The sequence below is a fragment of the Xenopus laevis genome, chromosome 2L (assembly GCF_017654675.1).
Source record: "Xenopus laevis strain J_2021 chromosome 2L, Xenopus_laevis_v10.1, whole genome shotgun sequence".
Classification (NCBI taxonomy): Eukaryota; Metazoa; Chordata; class Amphibia; order Anura; family Pipidae; genus Xenopus; species Xenopus laevis.
In genome coordinates this window covers 21,210,037-21,233,752 of record NC_054373.1, presented here as the reverse complement: position 1 = coordinate 21,233,752, position 23,716 = coordinate 21,210,037, and the positions used below count along the sequence as shown (strand labels likewise).

At 37.7% G+C, this 23,716-nt stretch overlaps 1 protein-coding gene across 2 annotated transcripts in view; it reads left to right on the top strand.

Annotated features, from left to right (window-relative positions):
* LOC108707897 (ephrin type-A receptor 3) overlaps nt 1-22,267 on the top strand; it is a 204,862-nt gene extending 182,595 nt beyond the window's left edge. For both annotated transcript variants that reach the window (XM_018245986.2, XM_018245985.2), the window contains exons 12-17: nt 238-299; nt 3,183-3,392; nt 6,857-7,006; nt 11,439-11,632; nt 19,458-19,613; nt 21,684-22,267. In XM_018245986.2, coding sequence (XP_018101475.1) covers nt 238-299; nt 3,183-3,392; nt 6,857-7,006; nt 11,439-11,632; nt 19,458-19,613; nt 21,684-21,789 — 878 coding nt within the window. In that variant the 3' untranslated portion in view covers nt 21,790-22,267. The remainder of the gene's footprint in view (nt 1-237; nt 300-3,182; nt 3,393-6,856; nt 7,007-11,438; nt 11,633-19,457; nt 19,614-21,683) is intronic.
* The last annotated feature ends 1,449 nt before the right edge of the window (nt 22,268-23,716 follow it).

The window sequence follows — 23,716 nt, the reverse complement described above, 5'->3', positions numbered from 1 at the left end:
TTGTATTATAAGCATAGATATACTGTATGTATTCAGCACTGGGAAATTGTTGGAAGTACAGCATCAGAACACATAGTAACATGCATTTTCAAGGTATAATGGTCCAAACAGGGGGACCCATGTTGCTTTCCATTCAAAGGAACCCGTTACAGGTAGTAAAAAACAATGTTAAATATAAATTTTGAAATAGATGACAATGTTGTGAATATATAAACTAAACAGTTTATTTGATTTCAGATAAGCCTGTGATGATTGTTACTGAATATATGGAGAATGGTTCCCTGGATAGTTTTTTGCGTGTAAGTACATTTGATTTTGTAAGTACACCATATAAAAAATGTTAGACTTAGATGAATTTAAGCTTACTGTTCCATCATTAACCATTCACTCCACTTATCTCACAATAAGCTCCTTCAATGCATACCTTATAGTTTACCTGCTATAGTTGTAAGAGTATCTATTACAGGTATAGAATCCGTTATCCGGAAACCAGTTATCCAGAAAGCTTCTAATTAAGGGAAGGCCATTTCCCATTTAATAAAATAAATAATTAAAATTCTTAAAAATTATTTTCTTTTTCTCTGTAATAATAAATCTGCACCCTGTACTTGTTCCTAACTAAAATATAATAAACCCTTATTGGAGGCAAAACAATCAGAATTTAATGTTAACATGATAGTCTTAAAGCATGGAGATCCATATTATGGAAAGATCTCTTATGTGGAAAACCCCAGGTCCTGAGGATCCTTGACAACAGGTTCTATACCAGTATACAGTTTTTTTAGGCATCTGTTATTCTGGCCATGCAGCTACCAATTTGGGTCAGTTGGTGGGAAGCCATGTTTTACAAATAAGTGGAAGAGAGGAATGAAGAATGATGAAGGAGTCCCATACAAGGCAGAATCTGCAGAGGCTGTAACACCTTATAAGAAGCTATAGAAAGTAATGCATCAGGGGAAGAATAATGTATTGATCCCTTAATATCTTCATTAGAGCCCATTAAAAAAACTGGCAGAGCTTGTTCTTATCATCAATCATTTCCCAATATGTTGTTTGCCCAAAAGATGATGGAAAACTTCACGTATTATCTGAAATATCTCAAAAGGGATTGTAAATATAAAGGAGTTTGGGCAAGAACAGTCAGCAAAAAAAATGGCCTAAATGGCACTTGAAATGTATTATGCACAATTATTATTCCCTTAATGCACTCACCAAGGGTAATATATTATTTAATTAATAGAGCACTGCCGGAACCACCTCCCTGTTATGCATGAGTGATGTGTCTTAGGAAGTCCACTGATTTCCTGTAATAATAATTGCACCTAGAGAGTATACCATCAGTAGAATAATATATCTGACAATGCCACAGACCAAAGATTGTGGTTAGATGATCAATGACAATTAAGGTTTGTTTATTTATATTGTTGGCTATCCAACTAATGATCTCTGTCTTCATTCTCTGTACACACAATGCACATACCATAGAAGAGTTATTATTATTATTAACATGTATTTATATAGCGCCAACATATTGCGTAGCACTGTAAAGTAAATGTGATTATACAACTAAATCACATGAATTGCATACATAGAACAAATGGAGTAACAAACATCACAATCAATACAGGTACAAAACGTGAGGAAGGCCCTATGCATAGGCATACAGTCTAAAGGGAAGGGAGTGATACACAAGGTGTGGGAGTGGGCAAGATCGAATTAAGTGGGTGAGAAATGTGGTACTTTATGTGGTGTTGCGTTTGGTAGTTAAGCAGAGTGAGGGTAGGCTTCTCGAAAGAAGTGTGTTTTCAGAGATTTCTTGAAAGCAGAAAGGTTGGGAGAAAGTCGGACAGACCGTGGGAGAGAGTTCCAGAGGAGGGGTGCAGCCCTTGCAAAGTCTTGAATGCGAGCATGTGAGGAGGTAATGAGAGAAGAGTTGAGTAGCAGGTCAGTAGAGGAGCGTAGTAAGCGAATGGGTGAGTATATAGAGATGAGTTCAGAGATGTAGGGTGGGGCAGACTTATGAAGTGCTTTGAAAGTCAGTGTCATTAATTTGAATTTGATTCTGAAAGGTAACGGAAGCCAGTGCAGGGAGTGACAGAATGGCGAGGCAGAGGAGGAGCGGTTGCTGAGGTATATGAGCCTCGCAGCAGTGTTCATTATGGACTCGAGAGGTGACAGTCTCTGGAGGGGGAGGCCAATTAAAAGAGAGTTACAGTAGTCTAGACGCGCTATGATGAGAGAGTGAATAAGAATTTTGGCAGCATCTTGGGTGATAAATGATCATATTTTGGATATGTTCCTTAGGTGGAAGTGACATGATTTAATAAGTGACTGGATATGAGTAGTGAATGACAGGGCAGAATCTAGGATAACCCCAAGGCACCGGGCCTGGGGAGAGGGGGTGATAGTGGAATTGTTAACTATGATGGATACTTCCGGGATGTTACTGGTGTTAGTTGGAGGAAAGAGAACCATTTCAGTTTTAGAGAGGTTTAATTTAAGGAAGCGTTGCGACATCCAGGTAGAGACATACCATAGAAGAGTTAACTCTGCTTGGATATTTTAAACCAGGTCCTAGGAAAAAAAGTAATACCTTGGGTATACTTCAACAAAGTAATACACCGTAATTGTGCAACCAATACTGGACTGAAATGCACCAAAACTTACAATGACCAATGTGTGGACCCTGCCTGACGCTAAGGCTTATTCATATAGACTTCCTAGCCTTTTAAGATTCTATTAGTATAAAAAGATTGTAAAGATCTCAAATTGAACCAGGTACCGGGGTGCATACTTGCAGGCAGACATCCTGTGTATACGAATACATCACTCTCACTGCATTAGCTCAAGTCGAGAGTCTGGTATATTTCAAACAGCAAATGCAGAAGAAAACCAGCAAAAATAATGTTGTTTTCTTTGTAGATGCTATCTGCAAATGAATATATCTTTTGGTTAGTATTGTACTCATTTTTCAGTGTTTCGGAAAATCACATCATCTTTCATATCTCTGCAATGAAAGTGCTACCATTTCTCCAGAAAATATCCATAAGCATTTGCTAATTCTATTTTAAGATGTAACTGATAATACAGAGATTTTAGATACCAGTTTTAATGTAATTTTTGTTTGCTACAGCACAGTTAAAGAGCCAGTTGGCATCCTAATTAAGATCATTTTTTTTCAGAAACACGACGCTCAGTTTACAGTCATCCAGCTAGTGGGCATGCTGCGTGGCATTGCGGCTGGTATGAAATACCTCTCTGATATGGGTTATGTCCACCGTGACTTGGCTGCTCGGAATATTCTCATAAACAGTAACCTTGTTTGCAAAGTCTCTGATTTTGGATTGTCTCGAATATTGGAGGACGACCCGGAAGCTGCCTATACCACAAGGGTAAGTAGATATTAAAACAACGTTATATTTTATTATGTCATATTCACCTATTCTAGGCAGCTTTTGAATTGGTTTACAAAGATAAATGCTTACTTGATTATAAGCCTTTTTATTCTTTCAAGGGGGCATTAGTGGCATTTCCAATTAACTTTGAATGGGGAGGAAGACTTGTAGCTATGACAAGGATCTTGCGGAATGTAATAAAACTCGCAAAGACAAAAATAATTTGCACCAATAAGAATAAAAATGTGCATTTCTCAATGTAATAATCTTCTTTAAACTGTTAATGCATTGCAAATTTTAACTGCACACTTTTAAGAAGTGCATAAACGTGACGTAATTAGGCTCGGGCGAATTTGACCCATTTCTTACACCAAAAATTCGCAGCAGGTGGAATGTTGCCGACGGCCATTAAAGTCTATGGGCGTCAAAAATATTTTAACAAGCGGCAATTTTTTTTTGACGGGCGGCAATTTTTTTTGATGCCCAATGCTATACAAGTCTATGGGCGTCATTTCCGTGGCGAAACAAGGCAAAACAATTCAACCATCCCTAGACGTAATCTTTTGGAGCAAACATAACTTTTTCAGTAAGAAGTTTTATTACATTCACTTGACGCAAACTATAAAACTCACAAACTTTCTTCCACTATCGGAAGAAGTCGCTAAACAGTTTCCGGGTTCCCAAAAGCTATATTATATTTGTGCAAAGGAAAATTTTTTAGGTTTTCCATTACCAACTTTTATTACAGTCCCCCATATTTCACTAAAACCACGAATGTTGTGAAAGTTATTAAAATGTAAAGTATGAAGTAGTATAAAGTACAAACAGCAGCAAATAACACTGAATAATGTGCTAAAAAATATTAACATTGAGGTTTTTTGGACAATTGCAAGCAAAAAAAATCCAAAAACCTCTGAAAGCCTCAATGGCTAAAAAAAAAAAATAGGATCAGCACAGCTCCCATTGACACCTACAGCACCCTGACTACTTCTGCTTGCCAAAGTTTTGTATTAGATTTTTTCATTGTTTATACACTGCATAAATCTTGAATTGTTACAGTTTTAGAGCTATGAAGAAACAAAATATGTGAAAAAACTGAAATCCAAATTTTAGTAAATTGGCCCCAGATGTAGGCTCTTCATGGAACTGAGACTGTCTGTCCAATTGTCACGTTCTTCATCAGGACATTTGGTTATTGTACTGGGTGGGGGAGGGGATTTCAGTTGTCTATAAGTTTGATAATGTCAGCTGGTAATTTTATTAATTACATTTTCTTGTAAATTTTTCAATAAAAACCGGGTCAGCTACAGGGATAACAATTGCTATAGTGCTTTGCTGTACCATACATTTTGTTGTCTATTGTAATCCAGCTATCATTTGAAGGGTAAAAAAGAAGTACAGAAACTCCCCTTCGGGTACTTAGGGGGTTATTTATTAAAGTTCGAATTCCAAAAACTCGAAAGATTAGAGGTTTTTTTTACTATAAAATCTGAATTTTTAGTGAAAAAAAACCTCAATATTTTCATTTATTTATTATATCCCGAGGATGGAAAAAGTCTGATTCTGAAAATCCTGCATCTCAGACCTGCCGTGGTTGTATATAAGTCAATAGGAGAGGTCCCTATACTATTTGGAAGTTTCTGTGGTCTGTGCTAGAATTAGCCCAAAAATCCAACTATTTTGGACTTTTTCAGCAGAAATCCAAAAAATCTTCAGATTCGGGAAAACATTTAGAAAAAGATTTGCTCAATTTTAGCTACTTTGTCCTCGATTTTGATAAAAACCCCCCTTAAAGTATGATTTTGTCAGTAATGGAGCTAATTCTTAATCTACCATTTTAAGGGGGGTGGGGATTCACAGCCTACAAAACACTCAAATGGCCCTAATGTGTGTTTCTAGAACACTAGTAAGAAAAACCTCGCCCTAGCACTTTGCTTAAGAAAGAAAGGGGAGGCAATGAAATAATTTGCCACTTGCAGGTTGGTATGTTTCCATCACATGATCATAGTGTTACAACTGTAGAACCTCTTAAATTAATACAGTATATCACTATACATACTGCCAGTACAAAGTAAATATCACTACATGTTCAGTTTGATAAGGAAAATTAAAATTGCATTGGAACATTAGGAATATTCTTCAAGTTGCAGGAAGGAGTCAAGTTGCCCTTTCCTTCTATAATAAATAATGGGAAAAAATAGAGACTATAGAAAAAAATCTTGAAGCCAGTCCATAATGTCATTCATTTCATCTTCACAAGCCTGTGCATTCCCTCGTCTGTGTGAGAACTTGGATGGAGGAGCATCATATTAATTGTATTTTTGTTCTACATTAGTAGTCTATTTACATCCCATTATTCATCCAGGAATAGGGATGTCGCGGACTGTTCGCCGGCGAACTTGTTCGCGCGAACATCGGCTGTTCGCGTCCGCCGCAAGTTCGCAAACGTCGCGCGACGTTCGCCAATAGGCGTTCGCGTCAAAATCGTTCGACCATTCGACCATTCGATCGCTAAAATCGAACGATTTTCGTTCGATTCGAACGAAAATCGTTCGATCGAACGATTAAAATCCTTCGATCGTTCGAATCGAACGATTTTCGGATGTTCGAAGTTCGCGAACTGTTCGCGAACTGTTCGCAAATTTTGCCGGTGTTCGCGAACGGCGTTCGCGAACGGCGTTCGCGAACACATTATCGGCGGTTCGCTACATCCCTATCCAGGAATATCTGTGCTAGTTTACCATTATGTACAAGGTGATGACCAATTAACTACTGTATGTAACATTTTTCCTGATGTTATTACAGCATCAGGAAATGACACTTTCCACTGACTATGCCTTTTCTATTTTGAACTGATATAATGTGTACAAGACCACTACTCTAAATATCTGAACCTTTTAAAACCCATATCACAGAGAGAATGAAGTTGGGGGTGAGTAAAAGATAATAAGAGCCAGAGTGATGGCCACTGGGTTTCAGTATTATATTAAAGATGGAGAACATTGAGCTGAAGTTCCAAAAAGAACATTTGTCTACCCCCAAGCCATTTAATATTTGATGGGCCAATTAGCCTATCATTATTCTCATCTTGAGGCCCATTATTCCCTTAATTCAAGACTATGATCTCTACCCACAGGTATACTCTACAGTGCACTATAGACTAAATAAGAAAAGCCACGTTTGAGATCTGTTGTGGACATCAGCAATTTTGAATTAAAATGGTTAGTGTGCCATTGCATTTAAGACTGGGTCCCTATTAACTAGAATAACCAAAATCTAGTTTGAAAGCCAGATTGAAAGGACATAATATGCAATCAAGGGGTTATTTGTAATTGTAAGTGCAGTTGTGTGTGCAGAAGTTCTATATATAATAAAAATGACAGAGAGAAACATCATTATAGTAGTCATGTTGGGACTTAATGGAAGAAAGATATTAAAAATGTATTTCAAATTTTTCACAGGGAGGAAAAATCCCAATTAGATGGACAGCACCAGAAGCAATTTCCTACCGTAAATTCACATCAGCAAGTGATGCGTGGAGCTATGGTATCGTTCTCTGGGAGGTGATGTCATACGGGGAGAGACCCTACTGGGAAATGTCCAATCAAGATGTAAGGAAATCTCATTTCTGTCTCCATTGCTAAATAGAAAAGGCAGCATATTAATTGTATAATTCATGGTCCGGTATATTTAAAAAGAAAAGCACTTCATACCAGATGACAAATTTTGTTGTTATAAGTGATGAGCGAATCTGTCCCATTTCACCTCAGTGAAAAACTTGCGAAACTGATGAAAAATTTGTGAAAAACTGGAAATTTTGCGAAACGCATTGAAGTCATTAGGCAACAACTTTTTTTCTCATTCCAAATGCATTAAAGTCAATGGGCACTTGCTGACTTTTTTGTCTTGGCAACTTTTTTGTCCTGGCGACTTTTTGTCCAAATGAATTAAAATAGGCATTTTCTGTCTCGTCATCTATTTTGTCATGGAGAAATTTTTTGCAGTGAATTTTCCCCAAAATTTTGCAAAGAAATTCTGCATTTCGCTGTGAATCCATGCCTGGTTAAAAAAATGTGCTCATCACCAGTCTTAGTATAACAGGATGGAAGACAGTTTAGTTCCTCATCTATGTTCTACTCTGCACATAGAAAACCATTAAATAACTGGGAATAAGTGTGCTAGTATCAAAATGGAGGGCAGCAATCCAAATTAAGTTCCAAGGAACTTGCCAATTGGCCAGTCTTGCCTATCCTTAAAGAGAACCAAACCATTTTACAGGAAACTTGATTTCATATCACTCATTGGGATCTTTGAGGTTATTTAATCTTCAAATTTCTGCAGGGCGATGTGAATCGATATGCACATTGATTTAATCGTATTGGCCTTCAGTTGGTGATGCAGAGAATTATTGGATCCAGGAACAAGAACAATATCATGGATAAGACTGAACTGACAAGCATAGGCACATAGAGTAGGCACTTTTTAGGAGTAGGGAAAAAGGAGCAGATATTCCCAGCATTCATCTCTAATAGATAAAAGTAACAAGGCATATGGGACATATTCTCCACCTTTGTTTTTCATGAATCCTGCAGAGGAGCCTATCATAAGCTTTATTGGAATCCACCAGCAGTAACAGGTGGATGTCTGCCTGAAATCCTCAAATACCCCTTTCCCTTAAGGCTTCTCTGCTGAGTTTGGGTGCTACTTTATGGCCATAAAATGCTGGCAGAAAATATGTTCCATGTACCATGAACTTTAAGTTGAAAGGTTTGCATCAATATGAATAAACCCTAGTAAGCTCATTGTTGTTTGTTACTAGACCTGGAGCACACTTTGACCTTTTATTACCTTCAACCCATAGACCTTCTAATATTCACATTGGACGTACAAATGGAAATGAAATGGTATCCTAGCCATTTTTTGCATTGTTGTTGCTTCTAATAAACTTCAGAGAGAACTGAAATGAGGGGGAGAAAATTCTTGGGAAAGTGCTGCAAAATAGCATTAGTAGCTTTGACGGCATAGCACCTCTTCTTACCTGAATGCCAGGAAGTTGTTTCCATTGGCAGCAAATGAACAGCTTCATTATTTGATATGATGAATAAACCACTTCTTACCTAACTGAGCAACATATATTTTTCTCTATAAAATGCTATGCCTCCTATTGAAAGATTAAGCTCCTGGACGTGAATATTAAGCAATCTCATCTACTGTTGGAGCTCAAATGAGATGGAATCATTTTTGTATGCTGCTGATCTAAGACAGTCCGCTTACCGTGGTTTATCTGATTTATAGACGTTCACTTAAGTATTTGCCTTAGATTGTATTAACTGATTTAAACATGTGCAAGATTCAAATCAGGTCAAATTCTTCTCTTCATACATCACCGCCAACAATTAGAAAAATGAGGTATGCATGATCCACAGGACCCTTTCCACTATTTGATTATTTGTTCAAAGAAAGAGAATTTGGCTTCTCTGTGCAATGCCAGCCTTTAATACATTATTGTTGGCTTACATAAACATAACTTGACTAAGTGAGTGACCAACTATTGAATCAAATACATATATACACATACACAAATATCGTATTAATATAATAAATAGGTTACAATAAAAAAATTTGAGCATAACATTTATTCATTAAAAAAAAAATGAAATCCACATTTTAATCGGAGTGTCTTCAAGTGGTGCCTCGATACAGCAAAGCTAAAATTAAATTAATTGAAATGCAGCTTTAAGTGTGCGTTGATTCATTTAATGTTGCTACCACTTAAATCTAATTGCAGTAGTTTACTTTACTAAATATGTAACACAAACACATTTCTGTACCAGCAGAATGATATGTTTGTAGAAGAAGACCTCTAGCTGAGGGAGATGAGTAACATTATTTGTCATGTACCACGCAGAAGCCCAGTAGGTGATGAATAGTAAAACCTACAGTCTAGGGCCACCATCAGCTGATGACAGAGAGGAATAGCTTCAGAGGCCGTGTTGACATGGGGATCTTGACTGCAGCAAAAGAGGAGGAGTTAATGTACTTAGGGGTCATACTGTTGCTTATGGCAACATTGACGGCTTCTCTAATGCCCAAAATGCAGATTAGACTACCCACCATACTTGAAAACAGGGGAGCCTTGTGGGCAGTTATGGACAAAATACTTCAAAGTTAAAGTGATAACAGACACTAAGGGGGCTATTTATTAAAGGGATACTGTCATGGGGCAAAAAAAACTTCAAAATGCATCAGTTCATAGCTCTGCTCCAGCAGAATACCACACTGAAATCCATTTCTCTAAAGAGCAAACAGATTTTTTTATATTTTTTTTTATTTGAAATCTGACATGGGGCTAGACATATTGTCAGTTTCCCAGTGCCCCCAGTCATGAGAGTCACTTTTTAATGCTGTACTGCAAGTTGGAGTGATATCATCCCCTCCCTTTTCTCCCCAGGAGCCTAACAACAGAACAATGGGAGGTAACCAGATAACAGCTCCCTAACACAAGATAACAGCTCTCTGGTAGATCTAAGAACAGCACTAAATAGTAAAAATCCACGTCCCACTGTGACACATTCAGTTACATAGTAGGAGAAACAACAACCTTCCAGAAAGCAGTTTCATTCTAAAGTGCTGGCTCTTTCTGAAAGCACATGACCAGGCAAAGTGACCTGAGATGGCGCCCACACACCAATATTACAACTAAGAAAAAATACACTTGCTGGTTCAGGAATTAAATTTTATATTGTAGAGTGAATTATTTGAAGCATAAACAGTTTAACTTAGAAATAAAAACTACATCATAAAAATCATGACAGAATCCCTTTAAGGTTTGAAAATTAAAATGTTTTCTAGGTTGTTTTTTTTGGTCAAAACTCACATTTTCGGGTTTAAAAAGATTTATATTTATGTATACTTATATATTTATACACATTAATATAGATATATTTATACATTTTTGGAGTGTTTTGCCTAAAAACTGGATCAATTCGAGCGATTCAAGTAATAAACCGGCCCAAAGTCTGGTAAATGGTGGGGCAATGAACTAAGATCTTTTTATGTGACATACTGTGGGTCTGGAGATTTTCCTCCAGCATTTCTCAGTTGGATGTGAACTGCCCAAACTTGACTGTTTTATTTAATGGAAACCAGATTTTGGATAAAATTGCTCCAATTTTAGGTGGATTGTACCTAAAACATACTCAGATGCATATTTTCTGACCAAAATCTGCATTACCACTGTCAACAGGTAGTTTCCATGGCTTTAGTAATTTCTTTGCCTGCTGAAAAATGCTGGTGGAGAATATGCTATGTGTGCCACGAGCCTTCAGTTTTGGAAAATTATCCTGTTCATAAAGGACTTCTAAGAGGAGCAATGTTATTATATTTAAAGCACAAATGAGGTTGTGTACAGAATGCACCCATTTTATTAACCTACATCAACCAATCAGATGTATCCTTTGACAGAGTAGAACAATAAATGTTAAATGCTGATTGGTTGGCAAGGGTTAGTGTAACTGGAAGAAACTGTGTACCTGTAATTACATAATCCCATTTGTTCTCAGTTAAGTGAACATTATTGCTCCTCTAAGAACTTTTGAGCTAAAGAGATTTCACAGAAGTTTTACAGCCCTTAGCACACAAAGGGATTTAAGGCATTTTGAAATGGAACTTGTGTAGCATGGAGGTTTTTGACACAGTTTTCTTCTCACTTAAAAAAGCACATTTTAGGTGAAAACCAACTGAGCTGTCATTTTCATATGATTCACATTGGCAACTAGGGGGTGATTTCCAGCTTCCTATGATTAAGGGCTTAATAGCCTGAAACACGTAAGGCTTGGATCCTCTTGCCTGTTTTTAATGTGGAGTCAATAATACTATTATACTTTAACTAGAGTATGTGCTGTAGTCCAATTATTGTGTAGCACATCCATTTGCATCTGCTTTCCAGCTCCACAGCTTATAAAATACCTTCCATAGGAAAGGCTTTAGCTTCACTAAACTTTCTTTTTTATACTACTTCTAATGATAATCTCTTGTCACCAGGTTATCAAGGCCGTGGAAGAAGGCTATCGATTGACACCACCAATGGATTGCCCTGCAGCCCTATATCAGCTCATGTTAGACTGTTGGCAGAAAGACAGAAACAACAGGCCCAAGTTTGAAGACATTGTTAGCATTTTAGATAAACTAATCCGAAACCCTAGTAGCTTGAAAGTTATCGCCAATGCATCGATTAGGTAAGATGTCTTGAATGTTTTTCCATAAGTCTGCAACATTTTTAAAAACCAAGGCAATGGTGGATTATCTGGAAAATCACAGGTCCCAAGAATTCTGGGTCATAGACCCCTCATCTGAATTTACAGTTTCTAGCTCTACTTTGGCCCTAAGCCACACCTTCATAAATGCTCCTCTCTCCCTTTAGCCTCCAGTCCTATTATAACCTGGACATGGTTGGTAGTTCAGGAAAACCTCTGAATTTAAGATCTTACAGAGCTGTTTCCATCTGATCTTTCCAGTCAGCTGAACTCTGTTTCATTATTAGCTCTGACACCCACATTGCCAACTCCTTGTGTCATTTATTCCCTTGCATCTATCCTTTATGTCTAAAGCAATTGACTAAATCTCTCAGCGAGCTGTACAAGTAATTCCTGTCACTCCGGCATCGATCGCAAATCTCAATGCTAACGTGATCTTGTGTGTGTTTGAAGCTAACAGTGGCATATCATTTCCTGTAATAAAATAAAATGTTCTGTTTTTAATGACAATAATTAGTCAGCAGATTAGCAGACTCTTGGATGGCTACAGTTGTGCCGGGGAGGTTGCAGCTACTTTTACATTAAATGCGGCTTTGTGTAAAGTAATTCTGTTAATCAGCCTCTGCTCCTAACCGGGCTGCTGGAGATTAATGATACATAGGATAGAACAACATGCTACGGCATTCTTTGTCCTTCTATAAATATATGTAATAAGCTTAACATGGTATGCTCCATGCACATTCTTCATGTACTTTTCAATTCTGTTCATTCCTCCTAAACCATCAGTGAACATAACAATATAGAATATGAAGCCAACGTCACTTGGTGCCTTCAGAGGAAAGCATTTCACTCACATGAGATATTTGACTTCCAATGGCTTGATGGCTTCCTTACTTAAATAAAATAAACAGAAGAATTAAAAAATGTTTAGCCATTTAATAAATAGATTACACAGACAGAAAATGCCTTAAACAAGTCAGGCCAACAAATAAAGGGAACACAAGGTAACTGTTTTAAGGAGCTTTATACTGTACCCTTGCAAATAAACCAAGAAGAACAATGGGGGGCACCTTCCATTGGACGGAATGTGAAAGCAAATTAATTAATGGTGTGCAGGGTCAAGTGGAATACTGATTAACCAAAAATAAGAAAAATAATGACCCATTTAGTTGCACCCTCCCATATTAAGTTTGTCAGAGGATCCCAGCCAACAAAAAATATATTTAAAACCTAACTATTAATTAGAAATTAGAAATTATAAAGGTATGCCCAGAAATTAACAAAAAAGGTTAAAAGAGAAATTAGTAGGGAAAGCTATATGGACTCAGGATCTCTGGCTTGTAGATGGATTATAGAGGGTTAAATGCCATTACATAACTGATCAAAGTCAGTTCATTCATATCTTCTAATAAAAATTGCTCTACCCAGACGTATATAGAATTTTGAGGATTGCAGAGCCACACTATTAGTGAGTAGTCTCTCATCCTAAGGAGGTGAATCCGGAGCCATTAAAAAGCAGGCATGTATTCACTCGCTCTTGCTGGTATACAAAGGGGGCAACGTGGTTATTTAGGATAGAACCCTTTATGTGAAAGAGTGTATACGCCTTTTAAGTGATAGGGGTTGCTACACACAGCTACCTTGTGACCCCACTAAAGTATTCCAGAGTGCTATTGGGCATATCTTAAAGAATGGATTGGACAACAAAGTCATTAATAAAAATGAATTTGACTTTATGTCTGTCAAATCTCCCGTTGTTGCTACATTCTACACCATCCCCAAGATTCACAAACACCTGTCACACCCTCCGGGACGCCCTATAGTATCGGGGATCGGAAGTCTCACTGAACCTTCCAGTAACTACATTGACGAAATCCTAAAGTCTTTCGTCAAGTGCTTACCATCTTTTATACAGGACATGACTGACGCAATTAGGCGCCTTGAAGGCATCCGGTCTTGATCCGGACCACTACGTAGCTCGTCTGGATGTAGAATCCTTATACACCAGTATCCCCCATCAGGTGGGTTTGCTGGCCTTTAATGACACCCTTAAACAATGGGGGAACAATTCCTGAGACACAATACCTTCGTATTAGACCTGCTTGAGTTTGTGCTCACTCACAATTACTTTACGTTTAACGGAAAATATTTCCATCAATTACGGGGCACAGCCATGGGTAGTACCTGTGCTCCGGCCTATGCCAATATCTATTTAGGATGGTGGGACCGTAACCTGGTGTTCAGTGAGGACCTTATGGAATTTACCCAACATATACCCCTGTGGGTCCGCTTTATAGACGACATAGTGTTAATATGGACGAGCACCAAAGAGAAGTTCTCAGACTTTGTTGACACTGTTAATGTCAATAACATTAATTTGAAAGTCACGTCACAGATTGACAGGGACACTGTCAACTTTCTTGACATTCGCATTTATCGAGACCCAGTTAGCAATAACTTATGCACCTCCGTCTATCGTAAGCAAACAGCCACGAATAGCCTGTTGCACGCACAAAGTCAGCATCCAAATAATACAATCTTAGGAATTCCCACTGGCCAGTATTTGAGGGTCAAAAGACTTGGCAACATTGATGAGTTCAAGGTCGAGGCAAAAAAACTGTATTGGAGGTTCAAGGAATGTGGCTACAGCCACAACTCTCTTAAACGAGTTTACATCCGAGCACTAGAAACGGACAGAGCCCATCTCCTTACCGCAAAAAAGAAAGTGCCCCAAAAATCAGATACTAATATCATTAGACTAATAGGGGACTATAGTAAGGAACATAAAAGTATTTTACATATTCTAAATCGCCACTGGCATATTTTACAGCAAGATCCGGAACTATCCAAGGTGCTGGGTCAGAGACCCCTTGTGACTTTTAGACAAAGTAAGAATCTGCGTGACCATCTGACACAAAGCCACTACACCAATCCCAGTCACACGATGTGGCTGGCCAGCAAACAAAAAGGCTGTTATAAATGTGGCAACTGCGTAGCATGTCCCTTTATACTTAATAAAACCACCTCTGTTTTTAAGAAAATTGAAAACATTCAGTGGAAGATAGAGAGCTTTATTAACTGCAAAACAACAGGGGTTATCTATGTAATGCGTTGTACCTGTGGCATTGAATATGTAGGGAAAACTATTAGGGAATTCCGTTGTAGAATTATGGAACACGTGGGGGATGTGAGGCACAAGAGAAATATATCAATAGCGAACCATGTGAACTCCATACATGAAGGTAATACAGAGGTTATGCAGTTCTTTGGAATTGAAAATATCCGGAACACCACGCGAGTGGGAGATCTCAATAGGAAGCTTCTTCAAAAAGAAGCGGAATGGATCTATACCTTGAAGTCCCCGAATGGGTTAAATGAAGGTAAAACTTTCGCCCCCTTTCTCTAATAGTCAGCCAACCCCCTTTTTTTGGTCTTCAGCTCTGTTGGTATATATATATAGTATTTTGGCCATTGTCTTTATATTTAAAATATGAGTGACCCCCATCCAGATTTTGGTAGGTGGTGTGGCACTCGTCTAAGTAAATACCTTGATTTTGTTGAAACTTAGTGAATCTACAATATATCCAGGCTAGGGTTAAATGCCTATATAATTATTAGGAATACCTAGAGCTTAAATGCTCATTGGCTCTCTGTTCAAACACGCCAGTGCAGTTTAAACATCACAACTTCCTGGCGTTTATTCATTTGGGCGCATGTCTGTTATTTTTTCGCGCAGGCGTAAAAACGCCAACGCGCAAAAACTCCCAGGCGCAAGTACTTGCCAATACATTCATCTACTTCCGGAAGTGGTTACACACATTATTAGGTGACCGGAAGTGACGTAATTCATGTGTGCCACCACAAGGGATGCCAATGAAAGACTATTTATTGCCCGAAGTAACGCAGCATCACCACTTATGCCCCTGAGGAAGCCATAGTTTTGGCGAAATGTGTAGGGCAGGTGGCATAGGTGGACAGTGAGGGACTAGCTCCCATTTGCTCCCCACGTAGACAGGTAGAAACTTGTGTTTTGTGGGGCATTACTTGAAAGGGAGGGCTCTGTGGTACGTCTCTAACCTTAACTATGTGTGGTCAGGTGGTGACCCTCTAACTGCATAAAAAACTACCATTGGTCCACCTATGCTTTGGCATTTTATTCTATTTTATTATATGTTTTTTAGGGACACTGCTGATGTAAGGAGGAGTGAGTTTGTTGGTGTGCTGTGTGGGCACTTGCCCAGTGTGTTTTTTTGATTCTAGTCTTTTTAATGGTCCTATTAAAAGTTATTTTTTAATATTTATTTGCAATTGACTCTTAGTGTGTACTAGTGAGTTGGAGCCTGAACTGGTTTGCTGGTGGGTGGGGGATTGTTGTCCGACCACTGTGGAACTGCAACTCCCCACATCACAACATTCTCTTTCTTTTTGCTCTATGCTTTTTTCAAACCTGCGGGAGTACTCCAACTCGTTCTCAATTGAATCTGGCTCCTACTGCTCTCTATATTGATTTTTACTGTTTTATTATTACAAACAAAAGGGAAATAATTTTTAAAAATGTGAATAATTTGATGAAAATAGAATATATGGGAGATGGTCTTCCCATAATTCGGATCTTTCTGGTTAATCGTTTTTAGGATAATCAATCCCATACCTGTATGACAAAGAAATAAATGTAATTTGTAAATAAATTATATACATTTTTTATGGTTACTTTCCTCTTAATTTAAGTGTAAACTTACCCCTTTAAGTGTAAAGCTACATCTATTAAAGAAATCATTTAAACACGAAATAGACCCAATAGGATTGTTTTTCCTCCAATAAAAGTACAAGGTATAACTTTATTACTACAGAAAAAAAGGGAATAATTTGAATTAAAATGTTGTCTATGGGAGATGGCCTTCTAGTAATTCGTTGCTTTCTGGATAATGGATTTTCAGATGGCAGATCCCATACATGTACCACCAAGAAATACATTTTATTTGTACATAAATTATACTCACATTTTAAGGTTACTCTCTAAGGTTACTTTAATTTAAGTGTAAACTTAACCCTTTAAAATAGCATGTCCTGTTCTATTTCCATTAGAGGCTAAAGGCCCTTGTTCATGGCTCCTCTGAAACTGTTGCCCTGTATTTGCTAGGCCACGTGAGACAGTCTTCTCTTATAGTCTTCTACTATGAATATCTGAAATAACTCTGAACACGTCTCTCCTATTTTAGATCTTAAACCAGATCCATCATGAAAACAACAAAAACTCAAAACTGCAAAGAGTTCTAAGTATTAAAATGCAACTCTTTATTTTGACGTTGGCCGTAATATATCCATAAGTCGCACTAACTATGCATGTTTAGGATAAACTTGACACAGAAATTGCTGTCGATGCTTTTGTAAGAAGTCTTGCAATGCTTATAAAATACATATCATTTTACAGAAGGGCTGGCGCTCGGAGACTTTTTTCCCCTTAACTTTTTCCTCCGAGCAGATATATAATATCAGTGATTTCTTTTTAATGACTGCAGTCTGTAGCCTGGTGGGTACTGATTTATGAAAAGCTGTAAAAGATCAGGTGGAAAACCGGCAGGGCCTCTGTACAGCTGCCTGGATGGAAAGTCATCTAATTTGTTTAGTTAAATGTGAGCTCATGATGAACATCACCCTCCCCATAAATTTCCCATTCAGACCTCTGACTGGGAGCTTGGTCCAAAAATGTCGATGCCTGCAGATGATTAAAAAAAAGGAACCTCAGCGTTCCCTTGGTGCATGTGTGGAGACATCAGAAGCTCTTCGCAGTGAGAGACACATTCCTCCTTATTGATAAACTGTCCAGATGTCCTCTCCAAGGAGGAAAGTAACCAATTTTAACCAGCAATCCTTAGAGGAACCCTCCACACTTAAATACAGTCCCCCTATACTGCAACATTTCTTTGATCCAAATCATCGATATGAAAACTTTGACTACTTATGTCCGTAATCTGCTTTTTCTCAGTTTAGATACACAAACTCTTTCCTTCCACAAACTCTTTCCTTGTGCTTCTGATAGAGCTAATCAAAGGCCGATTACGCTAGAAAATTAGAGGGGGGGGGGAATTCTCACATTCTTTCCAGCAGCAGCACTTCATAAATACTTCCAAAATGTCCTGAGAATATCAGATATACTGCCAGTGAAAAATACAAGTCCAAAGGTGATACACACATTGTAGTGAACAGCAGTAGCTATTTGGTGTTAAATTACCAAAACGTTTTTTGTAAAAAGGGCCTTTTAAATGACTCTTGTTATTTGGAAGTAACTTTACTGGAGTAAAAGAAACTGAAATAGGTTAAAAGAAATTTAAATGTAACCATTTTTGACTATTTTAACACACTCAAACTGCTCTCCAGGACAGGACCGCCATTAGAAATCACGGGGCCCCCTAGGCCCCACCCACACTAGCGCCCAAGCCCCACCCCAGATCCCGCCCACTCCACCCAAGCCTCACTCCATCCCGCCCAAAGACCACACAGACATCAGCGCTAAAAAAGTAACCCCCTCCCCACACACAAGTTATAAAAAGCTATTGATGGTCAGGGCCCCCTTATAAGTTAAAAAAAAAAAAACATTGGTGCCAGGGCATCCCTTACAAGTTAACAAAAAATTGGGGCCCCAAAAAATATTTTTTAAAAAAACATTGGTGCCAGGGCCCCCCTTACAAGTTAAAAAAATTGGGGCCCCAAATTTTTTTTTTTAAAAAAAAAACATTGGTGGCAGGGGCCTTTAGAATATTAAAATAATACATTGGTGGCCAGGGGATTAAAAAAAAACCCACATTGGTGTTCAGTAGAATTGAACTCGTGGCTTCAGGACTTCAACTTCGCCTCCTTTCATGACTTCGGGCCTTTTCACCACTTCAGGACTTCAATTTCGGCTGTTTTCGTGACTTCAGGTCTTTTCTCCGCTTCAGGACTTCAGCTCCGGCTATTTTCGTGACTTTGGGTCTTTTCGCCGCTTCGGGGCATAATGTCATATCACACACCAAGTGCTTCCAGTGCAGAAACTTCCTCACTTGGGGTGCCAATGGATTATTCTAAGACTTCCCTGAGTCCTACCCACTTAAGTCCCTATAACCTGGTGGTCGTCACCTTTAGAAATATCCCACACTTCTATCTCCTCTATGAAGCAGTTTTTTAGCCAGCCCTGTCTGTCTCACAATCTTAGAGTGTTCAATAACAGGTGGTATTCTGCCACTAACATCACCTTATTCAAGTGTTTCTGCACAGGGTATTTGAGGTAGACTTGGACCAATCAAAATAACTTATAAGGTCCAATGCATTGGGATTACTGCAGTCTGACAGTGGCCCTTACAGCACAGGATAGAGAAAATTAGAGTTAATGCCATTTAGCTAACACGCATTGGCAAGTAACAACAAAGAGCCATGAGGCATCAGAGCCCAGCATAATGGGAAAGCCACACAGAATAGTAAGGAACACATGGGGCACATTAAAAATAAACAGAGTACTCCAATGACCTATACAAATAACAAAAAAATTGAAAATAAGGAAATGCAGACTGTATAAAGTCATGTGCATGTGTCCATCTTATTGACCAACACCTGTTCCCAGCATCTTCCATAATAATGTTAATTATATGCGGTGGTAAAAAATTATGTCTACACAAATTTTGTCTATACAAAATTGTGAACAGGGCAAGCAGCAGTTCATTTTCTCTTGGTGCAACCCCACTGCCTCTCATCTACACATGTAATAAACTCTTGATAATTACCTGCAGGATGATTATGTGCAAAGTATAATGGGTTCTCCTTTCCCCTTCAGGCCTTCAAATCTGCTGCTAGATCAAAACTGCGCTGACTTCCCCGCATTTCAACTTGCAGCAGACTGGGTCGATGCCTTGCAAACTGGACCGTGTCAGGATATTTTGTCTGGAGTCGCCTACAGTTCTTGTGAAACAATAGCAAAAATTTCCTTAGAGTAAGTTAATAAAAAATACATCATAGAAATCATAAAGCCCACATAAAGAAAGTATATCATTTCATATAATGGGCGATAAGTGGTGCTAATGTTCTTTGGTCATTTAAAAAAAAATGTTTGTTAGTGTTTTATTAAAAAATTGCCCATTTTTCACTGGCATCCTGTAAGGGGGTGTCCTGAGCTGCCATTTGACAATATATAGGCATGACAGCTTATAAAAGACAAGTAGAAGATGTGCAATAGACAGGTGGGCCTCCAACCCTCCTGCTAAGAAAAGAAGCAGAACATGTTTTTGGGCGAAGAGCTTGAAAGAAAGAGTATTGTATTATGAAAAAGACAAGGGTATTTATAGTATCTGGTGTAATGTACAGTAAGTTGTACATTTACGAGTGTTTTGTGTATCATCACAATTTCTGCTACACCTTGCATCCAAACCTTAAAGGGATACTGTTGGGATTTTTATGGTGTTGTTTTTATTTCGAAATTACACTGTTTACACTGCAAATAATTCACTCTGCCATATAACATTTCATTCCTAAACCAATAAGTGTATTTTTTTAGTTGTAATATTAATGTTTAGGCAGCCATTTAAGGTCATTCTGCTGGTCATGTGCTTTCAGAGAGAGCCAGTGCTGCACTGTGGAACTGCTTACTGACAGGCCATTGTTTCTCTTCTCTTGTTTCTCTTACTCAATGTTGCTGAAGGTGTCACAGTGGGACCTGGATTTTCACTATTAAGTGCTGTTCTTATATCTACAAAGGAGCTGTTATCTTGTGTTAGGGAGCTGCTATCTGGTTACCTTCCCATTGTTCTGTTGTTAGGCTGCTGGGGGGGAGGGAGGAGGGTGATATCACTCAAACTTGCAGTACAGCAGTAAAGAGTGACTGAAGTTTATCAGAGCACAAGTCACATGACAGACGTCTGCTGGAGCAGCACTACTAACTGATGCGTTTTGAAAAAAAACACATTTTCCCATGATAGTATAACAGGTAATGTAATAAATATAAAAAATTGTAGCAAGTCATAATAGCTCTTCTACTCTGCACTGCTTGGTTGCTATGGTTTACAAGACCTGGGGCAAACTGTGTAACTTTAATTACTTTAAATAAAAAGTTGTTAAAGTACAGTTTCACCTCCCCAGCAACAGCTTTGGCATAAATAAGAATTGGAGGGCAGCAGGTTTGTATATTAAAACAATCTAATAATAAACATCTGAAGAGTCATTTACCACTTTCCCACATGCATGTCTAACATCACTAAGAAGCACACCATTGCACCATGTAGGGCCCTCGCACCTGTTGTGCCTGGGGCTATGGCTTCCGCAGTCAGATATCGGGTGCAAGGTGTAGAGCACAACACAGTCAAACACAAGGAAGCCCTGTACTTAATGAAATTCTGAGGTAGGTGCATAGCCCAAAACCCATAGTTCCAAGCCCTATTCATACAAGGCACATATTTGAGTTTTGCCCTCTATTCTGGAGCAGAAAATCCTCTGCCTATGTGCACAACGCATGAAGTAGTGTGCAAAGTACAAAAGCCCTTTGTATCTATTTTTTGCACTTTGCACCCTGGTCCATGCTTTATAATAAAGACCCCCCATACTGGTAACTGCGAAAATGTTTTCTGTACCTTGGCAAATTAACCAAGGGTATTTGCACACTCACAGTGAGTTGAGAATGACTATATGCAAAATACATATAGAATTTAATCAGAATCCTGGAATTTTGGGTAGTGAGAGACAATGTGTAAAAAAACAAGATGATGGGCACTCAAGGAATCCACAAAGGCTACATAACTATAGACACAATCCCCGTAGCCTTACGCATTTCATGCTCAAAAAGGGGCACATAGGCTAGTGCAAAGCAATGCTGACTCTGGTTCTAATAACACCATAATAGTTGGTGCTAGTGTATCTCTACAAATGAATCTGAGAATATTTGCATTTATTATATTGTCATGTTAATTCTCTGGCCTCCCAACTTTTCATGTACAATTTTTTCAAAAGGATGTCTCCATTTAAAATAATTTCTGAAGATTTTAATTGCTTTTCTTTTCAATAACTGTTTCAGCGATATGAAGACAGTTGGTGTTACCATTACTGGACCAAGAAAGAAAATCACAAGTAGCTTCAGACCTCCTGAAACACATCAGAAGAATGGACCTGTTAATGTATGAAACAAATATACAAGAAGATATATTTGAAATGGAAGGTGCAATTCATGCTATAAAAACTATAAGGAGAACACTGTGGGGGCGGACAATAATCCTATTCCCACATAGACTCTTGTACTGGAATTATAATGCCTTAAATAGGAGCAAAAACTCTTATCTCACAGTCAGGAAGGTTACATTTTGGTAACACACAAAATCTGATTGAACAGAAGATTATGGAAAATATACAAGACTCGCAATACAACAGAAATGGTGCATCTTCACCCGAGTACAGGGAAAACAGGCAAAAACTGACAAATCGTGCATTGTTTTTTGTTTTTTTTTTTAAAAAAAAGATACATTCATGACATTTTTTACTATATTGTTTTTGGTTTTACAATAAATACAGGTAACCTTCAGGATATTTAACCAACAATGTTACACCAGTTACACTTTGGTATGTTAACTGAATTATTTACAATATTAAAGACAGAAAGAACTAGTCAGTATTCAGTCATTTGTTTGTTAAAAAAAAATATTTATTTGAATGTGATTTGTTTTATTTTTGCTTCAGACATGTGTACTGTATATTGGAATATCCAATAGCAATAGGTATTGAAAACATTATCTTGGCATTATAATCAGGTTAAGGCCATATAGGTGTTGTTTATATTGTCATAGAGATCTGTTTGGCAATACTGGCAAATGCATTTAATGTAAGGCACATGTTTCAAATGTATAGTATCAGTTAAAACTGTTCCTCAACTACTGGTCTGGTGAAGACTAGATTCGATTGAATGCTTAAAATTTATATATAGAAATTGGCATCTTTGAATTAAGGTCCAACAAATGATAAAAAAAAACGATAAATTATTCACTATAGTGATACAGAGTTAATATTTCTTCTCTCTGGGGTGTAACAAGAGCTCTGTTGAACCCTGAGCACATTTAGGTACAGGGCCAATCCCTAAACTCCAATATCCCAAGTGACCTCCAATGTCTTAATTTCAACGCCTGTTTCTACTCATTTCATCTAAGTTTATAATTCTGCTCGTAATTTGACATGTATTCAATTTCAAAATGGAAAATAATATTCAGCCATTGGGATCATGCTCTGCTTTGTTCTGTCACTGACTCAAATAATTAGAACTTTTAAAGCTTATATGAAACCATATTTTTAATCTTAAAAGGAAAGACCAGTTAATACCAATAAACATTTTACACTTTCAATGTAGCCATACAATTTGCTTTTGTAAAACAGGCATGGGATCCATTATAAAGATGCCCATCACTTAGAAAATACAGTAGCGTCATTTCCCAACAAACAATTCTTAATTTTTAACCAATTCTCTATTGGAGAGTCCATTGTAAAATATCTTAATTAAACTTGCGCAAAATCACACTGATGGCTAAACTATTTAACTGTTTTTATTTTTATTTTGTAACAGTTTAATATTTTTGTTGCCTTAAGGCATGGTGCTTCAAATTATGTAAAACCTTTTTTGCCTACAAATTTTAGCAGAAATTAAGGGATTAAATGAATGTTGTAGTCCAGTCAAAAGGTTTACGGATATTATTAAGCAGTACCTATGACAACACTGATCTGTTTGCTTTCTATTGCTATTGTTCATAATGTAAGTGCTTTTCAGTTTATTTAATGTTTTTAGGCAGTTTGAAGGTGCTAAATGTTTATTAAGAAACTATTTGACAGAAGGGCGATGACAAAGCTTCCAAAACTAGAATACTGTATGTCTTCCTTGGAACATATAAATGTATCACTGTAATCTATTGGAAAATATCATTATCATGGTGTGTTTTTCATTTCTTCAAAAATAACTTTTTTGCCCCATTTTCTTAACAATTTGCCCACTGTGTTAACTGCAGGGTCCATACAGTAGAAATAAATGTACTGATTTCACAGTGGTAGTTTTAATTTAAATTAAAAAGGAAA